The sequence below is a fragment of the Mus musculus genome, chromosome 10 (genome assembly GCF_000001635.26).
Source record: "Mus musculus strain C57BL/6J chromosome 10, GRCm38.p6 C57BL/6J".
Taxonomy (NCBI): domain Eukaryota; kingdom Metazoa; phylum Chordata; class Mammalia; order Rodentia; family Muridae; genus Mus; species Mus musculus.
This window is the reverse complement of record NC_000076.6, coordinates 83485763-83497214: the sequence shown is the minus strand read 5'-3', so window position 1 is coordinate 83497214 and position 11452 is coordinate 83485763. Positions and strand designations below refer to the sequence as shown.

The 11452-nt window shown below is 44.5% G+C and overlaps 1 protein-coding gene across 2 annotated transcripts in view; it reads left to right on the top strand.

The window, feature by feature from the left end:
- Positions 1-9768, top strand: part of Aldh1l2 (aldehyde dehydrogenase 1 family, member L2) — a 46700-nt gene extending 36932 nt beyond the window's left edge. The window contains exons 20-23 of one of the 2 annotated variants that reach the window (NM_153543.2): positions 1181-1346; positions 3681-3786; positions 4541-4740; positions 6581-9768. In NM_153543.2, coding sequence (NP_705771.2) covers positions 1181-1346; positions 3681-3786; positions 4541-4740; positions 6581-6636 — 528 coding nt within the window. In that variant the 3' untranslated portion in view covers positions 6637-9768. The remainder of the gene's footprint in view (positions 1-1180; positions 1347-3680; positions 3787-4540; positions 4741-6580) is intronic. The other variant, XM_011243403.3, reaches the window with a different exon arrangement.
- The last annotated feature ends 1684 nt before the right edge of the window (positions 9769-11452 follow it).

The following is an 11452-nucleotide window of genomic DNA, read 5'->3' as shown; positions in this document are numbered from 1 at the left end:
CAGACAGCTGATCCATTTCACCAGCCCCTCAACAGCTATTTATTGAGCACCTAGCAATGCCAGACACTGTGCTGAGTGTAGGTGATACAGAACCAGGCAGGCAGATATGGTCCCTCTCTCACAGAGCATCTCTCTGGCGCAGGGCTCTGTGCAAGACACTAAGAGATCAGAAGCAGACCTATGTTTGAATTTATAGGGTCATAGTGGCTCCTATTTTTCTCACTGGACTGGAGTAACAGTCAGAAAATGTAGACAGAGTTGAAGACAAAGATGATAAGAAGCAAGTGTGGATCTGCCAGTGAGGAATGGAATCAGCACTTCTTACCAGAACATTCCATCCTGGGGTTAGAGGCCAGGTCAGCCCTGGGTACACAGTGAATTCTCAGCCAGCCTGGGCTATGTGACACCTGTCTCAAAAACAAAAACCAAAACCAAAAAAAAAAAAAAACAAAAAAAAAACAAAAAACAAAAAACAAAAAAAACCTCCCCAAAAACTTAAAACAAAAACATTCCAGCAACTGTTCTATCATAGCTATCCCCTAAGACTCTCCGAAAGAACTCTACAACATTTAAAAGGGGGAAACACTGTAAACTCTTTTTTGCTATTAAGAACCTTAGGGTACCATGTTAATGAAAAATCAAGAATGTCAGTTTGCTTTTAATGGGCTATCATTCAGGATTTTGATACACAGTGCTTGGTTTGTAATTGTTAGCAAATAGCACTTAAGAACTTGGTCTTAGCCGGGCAGTGGTGGTGCATGCCTTTAATCCCAGCACTTGGGAGGCAGAGACAGGCGGATTTCTGAGTTGGAGGCCAGCCTGGTCTATAGAGTGAGTTCCAGGACAGCCAGAGAGCTATACAGAGAAACCCTGTCTCGAAAAACTAAAACAACAAAAAAAAACTTGGCCTTTAAAACCATAGTAAAATGACTGTGTGTGACCAGACAGGCCACTTAACCCCTTCAAGGCCTCAGTTTATCCTTCTGTAACATGGAACTATTGAAGACCTACTTCCAGTGTAGCTACAAAGAGTCAATTACCACACATCTGATAACTGCTTAATACAGCATGTGCCTCATGCAGGGGCTCAGCCAGGAGCATCCACTTTCATGACTAAAGGCAGGTGTTTTTTTTTGTTTGTTTGTTTTGTTTTTTTGTGGGCTGCATACTATCTATACAGGTGGAAGAGATTAAAAAGATGAAAATTGGAGATCCCCTGGACAGATCTACGGACCATGGGCCCCAGAACCACAGAGCGCACTTGGAAAAGCTGCTGCAGTACTGTGAGACTGGGGTGCAGGAGGGGGCCACACTGGTGTATGGAGGAAGACAGGTGCAGAGGCCAGGTAAGAGTCCCTCAGGGGGAGTGCCTACCTGATGGCTCACACCCCACCCCAAAGCTGGAATGGATGGCAGCCCCTTCTGTTTCAGAGCCATTCCTGCATTAGAGTGGGATGTGTACATGTATTATGTGGGTATGTATTATGTATTATGTATGTATGTGGGTGTGTCTTAGGGTTTTACATGGAGTAGACACGATGACCAAGGCCACTCATAAAGGACAACATTAAACTGGGTCTGGCTTACAGGTTCAGAGGTTCAGTCCAGTATCATCAAGGTAGGAATGTGGCAGTATCCATGCAGGCACAGTGCAGGCAGAGCTGAGAGTTCTACATCTTCATCTGAAGGCTGCTAGCAGAATACTGGCTTCCAGGCAGCTAGGATGAGTGTCTTAAAGCCCACGCCCACAGTGACACACCTAGTCCAACAGGGCATACCTTCTAATAGTGCTACTCCCTGGGCTGAGCATATACAAACCATCACAGCGTGTAAAAGCGGGTGTCCACAGAATCGAGATCCATCGCACCCCTCTGGAGCTGCAGTTACAGGTGGCTGGGAGCCACCAGATTTGAGTGCTCAGAACCAAACTTGACTCCTCTACTAGATCAGTCCACACTTTTAACCACTAAGTCATCTCAACAAACCAAGTGGTATTTATAACATGACAAGAAAATTATCTTTATATCCTGCTTGTCCACTTTTAAATTTGGGGCACAGTGGCAGGCACTGTTTTTCTAAGCCCCAGTTTCCTGTGTTTCCCAGGAAACCCCCAGTTTCCAGAAGGGAAGGGGGCGGACCACATTGGTGGGCCAAGGTCCTGCCTGTCCACAGAACAGGCGTGATGGTATTATCAAGCACCAGGTAGTCATCTTGGGTCTTGTCACTTTGATATTTATATCTCCGCCAGCCAAGCCCAGGGAGTCTTGATGTCAAGGCAGGATTAGGATTGTCAAGTGTTAGGATTTCCCAAAGCTGAGACAACTACTATCTTGGCTGTTGATGTGTACTGGCTCCTTGTTTTAAGTATTGGTAATTGCAAAGAAAATAAACCCGTGTGTCCTATGTTTCCTGGATAAATTGAGTTTCCAGAAGACTGAGTATGGGGGACATTTCCACAGAAGAATTCTTGGAATTAAAAAAAAAAAAAAAGGAGAAAGGAGAAAGAACACCATTTAGCATTTCTCTAACAGATGACACCATCGGTTCAGGAAGAAATTGGTGGTCCGTGGAAGCTGGTGTTAGATCAAGGTATTAGGAACTGAGAGATGGATCAGGGATTTAGAGCCCTGGTTGCTCTTGCAGAAGACCTGGTTTGGTTCCCAGCACCTACACGGTGGCTCGCAATGGTAACTCCAGTGCCAGTACTTGCCCTCTCTGGTCTCGGTGGGCACCAAGCAAGCACATGCTGTGCCTGCAGGCAAACATAGTATTTTTTAAAAAGGGTTTACCATTATTTATGTGTATGGGTGTTTGACCTGTATGTACACCTGTGCAGCACATGCATGCCTGGTTGTGTGACACCCACCATGTGAGTGCAGGGAATCAAACCCAGGCCCTCTTCCAGAAGAACAAGTGCTCTTAACCACTGAGCTCTCTCTCCAGGCCCCGACTATTATGATTATTTTGATGACTACACAGAGAAACAAATACCACCTCAACAAAGCAATGGCATATTAAGAATGCTAAGATGATCTATGGTATTCCCAGGCAGGGGAGCAGACAGCTGTACCTCCAGCACTTGGGAGGTTGAGGAAGTAAAGAGGTTCAAGACCAGCCAGGGCTACATAGCAAGCTCCAGGTAACCTGGGCAATAGGGAGACATTGCCTCAATAGAAAAAAGCAGAGGGGTAGGGCAGGAGGAGGAAATATTAAAGTAAAAGATGTGAGAAACTCAACCATTGAGTACACCTGTAGATTTCGTTCAGTCTTTAAACCAGAAAGGGTAATTCTCAAACAACCGAGGGCATGTGTCAGTGAGAGGTCATCGCTCCTGTGGTTGGTTTTAGAATGCCTTTTCTTTTGGCTCACTTGTTCTAAAATGCTTGGGAGGGCGAACTCAAGTCTGAGTCTTGTTTGAAGTCATGTCAGAGGAGGATATACCAAGTCCAAGATGTTAACTCAGGAATATTTATTTTACTAAGTACATTCTCTACTTTTGCATGTTTTAAGTTTTCGTAGTAAAGCCAATGAAAAAATAGGCAGCCAGGAAGGCCACCATCAAATAGAAACGCCGCTCTCTTCTTGTGGGTAGGGCTGGAAGAACCTGGAGGAACCAAACGTGTGCGGATGATAAAGATCTATTTTTTGCCTGTAATTGATGCTTTTGTTTTTCCTCACAGGCTTCTTCATGGAACCCACTGTGTTCACAGGCGTGGAAGATCACATGTACCTTGCCAAGGAGGAATCCTTTGGGCCTATCATGGTCATTTCTAAATTCCAAAATGGGTGTGTTCCTTAGGCATATGGTGTAACTTGAGTTTCAGCTAGTTAATGTCCCTGCCTCTGCCTTGTGCTGTACATAAAGCATATATGTGATCAATGAACATGCTCCACCCTAAGAATACGTCAACGACTTGAATAATTAGGAGCATCTGGGGGTCGGGGAGATGGCTCAGTGCGTACAATGTTTGCTGTGCAAACATGAAGTCCTGAGGGCAGATCCTTGGCACCTACAAATGCTAGGTGTGGTGGCGTGATGCAGCTGTAAACTCAAGGGTGGGGAGGCAAGGCAGGAGGAGCATCATCTGGCTTGCTGGCTAGCCAATCCAGACTGGTGAGTTCCGGCTTCAAAGAGAGACCCTGTCTCAAAGACTAAGGTGACAGACTGACAGGTGGGATCTGGAGAGGGTTCAGGGGATTGCTGGAGAGCCTTGATCCTGCAGAGATATGAAGAAAGGGGTGTACACAGAAGACATGCTCTGAAAACCAGGGAGAGGAAACTCACCAACTATCCTCAAAGACTAAACAACATGAGGCTGCTCACATTGAAAGGCACCAGAGGCCATGTGTGAAGAGTGGGAATCTTTTATATTATAGTATTCCTGCAGCTTTCAGTGCAGGCCTGTAGTCTTTAACTTAGAAAGTCTCAGTGGGTGCCAGAGAAGTTTTGCTGTTTTAACGTGCAGGAAACCTTCAAACAAAGTAATTTTGTTTTTCTGTACTTTTAATGGTGTCTTCTGTTTCTGGAAACATCTTACAGGGACATCGATGGGGTGTTGCAGAGAGCAAATAACACTGAATATGGCTTGGCCTCAGGGGTCTTCACAAGAGACATCAACAAAGCCATGTATGTGAGTGACAAGCTAGAGGCGGGAACGGTTTTCATTAACACCTACAACAAGACAGACGTGGCAGCCCCATTTGGTGGAATGAAGCAATCTGGCTTTGGAAAAGACTTAGGTATGTGTGGTTTATTTTGCTCCTGTGCATCCATGTTATTCACTCAAGAGCACATAGTCTCACAAAAGGCATCTCCTACACAGCAGTTAACAAAGGACGGTGAAAAACTTAAAAACCATTGACTACCTATTAAGACAGCATCAAGTATTTGTTGTGCATGGGTAAGTGCGCCATAGTACACATGTGGTGCTTAGGGGACAATTTTCCGAGTCTGTTCTTTCCTGTCACCCACATGAGATTAAACTCAGGTCATGGGGCTTGCATGAGAGTGCCTTTACCCACTCAGCCATCTCACAGGTAAAATCTTTTAGCTAAAATGTGTTTGGTTTTTTCAAATATGGCTTTTAGAATGAAGTTGGTTTAGCTCTGTGGGACTCGGTAAAACCAATGCAACAGTTTGGGGATGTAAGTAGCTTCAGGACTTGGCCCTGTCTCTGAGCTGAGTCTTGCAGAGTCACTGAGGTAGGAAGGTTCTGTGGGGCTTCTCAGATCAGATATGTACAACACCAACATACCTCAATGTCAGCCGTCACGCTAATACCTCAAGCCCACTTTGGATACTGAAGCTGTGCTAGGCCCTACTCCTAGTACTGAACCTGCTGTGCACAAGTGCATGCAGCAGGCAGGTCTTAGGAACTCATTTATTCAGGTCAGGAAATCACAGCTCAGAATGGCTGGGTCAACTGCCCTGATTCACACAGACAGGCACTGGCAGAGAAGTCAAAGCCAGGCACACCAACTGCGGAGCTCGCCTCCTACTCTATATAGTCTTCCACTGATTTAAAATAGTGCGTGTAAAAACACAGGTAAGATGTGGCCCACCCCTGTAATCCAGCGCTTAAGAATCGAGACTCTGGCCAAACAGCAAACATGAGGCCAGCCTGGGCTACGTGAGTCTCAAATGACTCTGGAATAGAAAACATTTGATTTGTTGGAAGTTACCTGCAAATCTGTCTCATTTAGGATATTAGATTCTCTTTCCTAGTGATTTTTGACAAGTGTATTTACAGGGATTAAGAAGCGTTTATTCCCATCCCTGGGTCTAAAACACAGTGGGAAGCAACTATTTCTGCTTGTTCCCAGACAGTTTAACTGACAGGCAAAGGCTTGTTTTACTAGAAGACACTTACGGTTGGCCTGACAGTCCCTTTGCTACCTCCTTAGATGAGTGTAGTCTCAATCTTGGCTCTCTCTCATATAACAGTTACCTAGGTACTTAAAGGACACAGACATTTGATCTGATTGCTCTGGAGCGGGCGAGGAACGAGAGTTCGGAATTCTGTCTTGGTTACCCTAACGAGGGGACACGTTTGGCAGCGTAATGTCCACCACATCCATTAGCTTCCCTGTGGTGCTTGGCTCTAAGCCTATCCCATGGTCTTGTGTCTCTAACCAGCAATGTAAGCTGCACTTCCTTTCTCTCTGCAGTGAGTTGAAAGGGAAATGCCCCCAAGCTTTCTTCCCTGTAATCCACACTGCTTGGTTTACTGTCACTCAGCAGATAGCAGCACCCTGAGCGCAGAACTGGAAAATGGAAACACAGGGAGAATTAATTCATCCAGCAGGGAAACAGGATGAAGGCTTGGCACTGAAGCTTGTCATCCAACATACCAACCCTGAGAGGGCCCGGTAGACTATCTAAGCCCTTACTGTTCATCATGGTCTATGGTCCCCAAACATCTGCACTGGGAGAGGATAGTTAGGGATGGCTGCTATCTGGGCCTTCCCACATGCAAGTCAGCAAGGCCCTGGGATGATCCGGGTGAACCCGAACAGCACTGGCATAGGCCACTGAGCTTCCTCTTTGTGCCTATTCTACCCGTTCCACTTCTCTCCCCAGGTGAGGAGGCCCTGAATGAATACCTGAAAATCAAAACAGTGACACTCGAGTATTAGAGAAACCTTTGATAGACAGCCCACTTCAATGCTTCAGGAGCTGAAGACCCTGACGGAGATGAGGAAGGAGGGGCCGTCTGGAAGCCACAAAGTAGATACTAGAACCAAGAAGAGGGTTAGACCACTTGTATGAGCATTTACCTGACTGAGGGCCTCAAGAAATTCCAGTACACTTTTTATCACCAAATGGCTTAACCTCTTTTTAACAACATTGGGTGCTGTATGTTTTTCTAAAGTATCAAAGCTCCCTCCCAGGAATGTCTATGCTCTTCTAGGTCACCCGTCCTGAACATGCTGACCTCACTCACAGGCGCACTTAAGAGTTCTGGGTCTCAATCCCTAAGACGTATATACTGAACACTGACAACCCTTTCTTAGCTGTGCATTCAAACACCAGTTTATCCTGCAGAGAATGTGACACCTGTCTTCTTCCTTTCTCCTATGAGAAGGAAGATTGGTCTTTGTGCCTTTGACTATTTTGTAACCCACTGTGACAGACAGGCAGCTTCTGAGCCTTTCTTCCACATTTACATACTTGGGACAAAGTACTGTAAAGTTCGGAGGAGACCCTCTTATTGGCGTCATCTTTGATCCTGTACTTTAAATCCTAGTAAAGTGCCTGTGATGGTCAGTCGTGGTCATATTATACCAGCTTACTGTGTGAGTTGGGGGAAAACTACCCAACTTGTCTGAGCTCTGGCCTCCTCCCGTGTTAAACAGGAGTAGCAGTGCCTTCCGCGGAAGCCTCATTACAAGGACTCTGTGCTTCATAATTCATGTGAATATTCCATTAAATGTGAATGTTCCTTCCCACCACTACTCTAGAAGCACGGCCCTAAATTGATGAGATTCGTGAGCAGCTCCTTAGTCAAGGAAGCTAACTGATGGATGAAATGAACTTCCTATACTTCTCAATAATCAAGGCTCAGATTACTCTTCCCTGCCCATTCTTCTTACACAGTGCATAACACAGCAGGATGCTGCCAACTGCCGTGCAGTGAAAAACGGGCTAGGCACAGTGGTTCATGCCTGCAACCCCAGACTCAGGCCAGGGCAGGGCAGGGTCCTTATTGCTGACCTGAGGTCAACCAGGCTATGCAGAAAGTGTGATGCCAGCCTGGGTCACACTAAGAGACCTTCTATCAAAACCAGAAAAACAAAACCAACATTTAAAATATGTCAGTGGCACCAGGAAAAGGGTCACCTTGTCCTTGGATGCTTACTTTGCTGTCTCCAGGACATGTTGCTTCTCACGACTGTATCTGCTGGCTCTGCTGCTCACTGGCTGTGTGTGGTCAGGGGAGTCAGTGACCTCCTGTCTCCAAAGTCTCCATTTGTTACATGGAAGATGATGGTAAGCTCTGTGACTTACTTGGTGTAGTGGTTAGAATGCGCTCCCAGGGAGCTGCATCGTGCCTCTTCAGGATGGCCACTGATCCTGTGCGGTGCTCACAAGGTTTCCCACTGTGACTCAAGTTTGATTATCACCACTGACATGCAACCAGACAAAGGGGAATTCCTGAGCACAGAACTGATGTGCAGCAATCCATTAATTTCTTGTGATGACTAGGGAGATAGTCCCCAAAATAATGAAGTGGCTGGGCTGGAATGGGGTCTAGAGAGTGTCAGAGGCAGTACTCATGGCATAGGACCTAGGCACTCATGACCCCAAGGTATGGTGAGTTAAATGTTAAAGTGTTTATCCAACAACATGGAAATGTACTCTGCCATAGTACATGAGTCAAAGTAATGTGTGGAGGGCCACAGTGATGCTTTGCTCTTTCTTGTGTGCTCAGTCTCTCTGTGTCTCCCTCCCTCCTTCCCTCTCTCTCAACTCTCATACCTAATCAGAGTATTCATGACCTCCGAGACATGCTGCCTTGACACGCACTACAGTCTTTCTGCACTTCTGGCTAGGAAGGCTCATCACTCACCCCTTCCTAAACTACAAGTGGACAAGAATGGTGGTAAGTCCACAGGTTAGAATTTGCTAGAAACACATTCTGTTTTCTTCAGAACCACGGATCAGGAATCAACTGATACTTAAGCCCAAGAACTTTACTGACACAAAGCTGAGAGGAAAGAGTTTATTGACGCTATATATTCCATCCCAAGTAAGGCCATGTGCCAGGCACTGAGGGCCTCACACAGAGCAGCAGATACACAGCAATGTACTGCAATACACAAGCTGGTTATAATCACCAGAGCTCGATACAACTAAACACACAAATAGAAACATGAAAACTTTGCATATAAGATATTTAAACCCTGTTTTCTGATTCACTTTCTAGAGTGCAGAGAAAACTACTCAAAAGACGTTTTAAAAAAAGTGTAACTGCCATACACAAATATGAAGTTTACAATTTGATAAGGGTTTGCATGTTGTGAGCATCGGAAGCACTAATTGAACTCAACAGGTTACATACATACATAAGTACATACATGAGTACACGCATACATTGGCCAATAAAGGAAAGGCTCAGTGAGAACCAGCCAGTCTCCTCTGAGGATGACAGGTACACAAAGCCCTGGCGCACACCCACCAATGCCCCTCCCGTATCTGCTGGTTGCCTTGATATTTGGTATTTGGCTTCTATCTCTGTCTCTGCTTCACTGACTTGTGAGAGACCACTGTGTACTTAGGATATACACTGTTTCAGGTTCTAAGTGTCTACCCTGGGCTTTCTAGACTTTAAATTGCCTTCCTTAAGTTTTGCTTTTTTGTTTCTGATTTCAGGATTTATATGGGGCGGGGGAGTGTTATTCTCAATTATGTTATTAAACATGAAATTCTAGTATGATGCCCTTATGATTTTTGTCACAATTAGCCACAATCTTTAATATGTATGTAATTTACCCTCATATATGATTTGAGGCTAAATCTAACTTTTGTAGAAGTAGCCTGTCCTGACATCTTGACTCATTTTACACTGACTTGAGATATCAGCTTTATAGTACGTTTTCATTCTCCCAGACCCATGCACATGCAGCACTAACTGAACAGAACAGGTTACTTACATACACACATATATAAACACATACACAACATGTTTCAAGTTGGGTTGGATATAATCAAGATAAACTGTATAGGTATATGAAATTGTCAATGAATAAAAAATATTCTAAAAAGTTCTTTTCTCCTTTTTCTCCTCACTTCTCACAAGAATGTCCAAAGGACCAACAATTATTTACTGGGTGCCCTTATCTATGTTGGAAGCCCTCTTGTTCAATGAAGCAGCCCCAGCAGGACAGAATAATGAAAACTTTACATACAAGCTCAAGCATTTAGAAACCCAGACAGGACCAAGAAGAACCTTTGCTGGACACATGGTAGTCAAAGATGTCAAAATACAAAGTGAAAAAATCCTTCCTTCCTTCCTTGTTGGGACCCACAGTCTGTGCTTTTATCTTAGTGTATGGAATGGTGGATGTGTTTTTTTGCCCAGGGTGAAGAAAAAGGACCTGGTGTTGGGGTGAAGGGAGCTACAACCAAGTGACCAGAACAGGCCTTTATAGCACCATTTGACCTGCTAAGGTATTTTTTCTCTACTCTTCCAACTAAAGTTCTTCATGAATTATTTCTTTATTAACTGGCTGCTACCATCTAATGTGTTGTGGGCATACAGAATAACCTTGGCAAATCTAATTGTCAGAAAAGCAAAGAATGGTAGACCATAAGTGCATGAAGTTAAGTGACTTGACAACCAGCAAGGCTACCCTGTTATACCTAGAAAAGTTGAATGCCCTGCTATACCCAGCTACTATACCCAGCCAAATTGAAAAGTTAGCGAAAGGAGTAGGAGAGGCCCTGGCAGCCATCAAATCATTTAGGAAGGAGTAAAAATGACTCAAAAATATCTTCATACACATGACTGAGTAGGAACAGATTATGTCTGAGTGGTTCAAGAACCACCTTCTGCTGGGCAGTGGTGGTGCATGCCTTAATCCCAGCACTCGGGAGGCAGAGGCAGGGAGATTTCTGAGTTCTAGGCCAACCTGGTCTACAGAGTTAGGGTTAGTGAGTTCCAGGACAGCCAGGGCTACACAGAGAAACCCTGTCTCAAAAAACCAAACCAAACCAAACCAAACCAAACCAAACCAAACCAAACCAAACCAAACCAAACCAAACCAAAAAACCAAACCAAACCAAACCAAACCAAACCAAACCAAAACAAAAAACCCTTCAAAAAAGAACCAACCAAACAAAAAACCCCTTCAACCTCAGGTGTCTGTAGAGGGCACAGATCAGATCACAGCATCAGCTCCCAGTGCAAAATTGTCCCTACTGAAATTTCCTATTCCTGTATGACTCTGCACATCCTACATTAAAAAATAAAAAGGCAAGAACACAAATAAGTGACTTGCTGATACATATCAATAATTTGGAATAACAAGAACAAACCAAACTAAAACCATATTGCCTTGTTGATGTCAAGAAATAGTAAAAATAAGAACTGGGAAGTTAATGACACAGAAACGAAATTCTATGAAGACTCAATGATTCTAAAATCTGGTTAACAACAGAACCTTGATACAACAACAATGAGGTGACCTAAATATAAAGAGATTATGGATGCAACACCTGTCAATTAAAGCTGATTGGTCTGCAGCTGAGGCAAGAAATAAAAGGTGGACACCCACTATGCAGTAAGGATTCTGGGAGAGAGCCTGGTGGGAGAGTTGTCCTGCAGAAGATGAGTATCGTCTCATGAAGCTAAGGACCAGGTAACCAGCCACATGACAGAACTTAGATTAGAATAAATGGGTTATCAACTTATAAGCTACCAGGGAACCAGCCAAGGCTAATTGGTCAAGA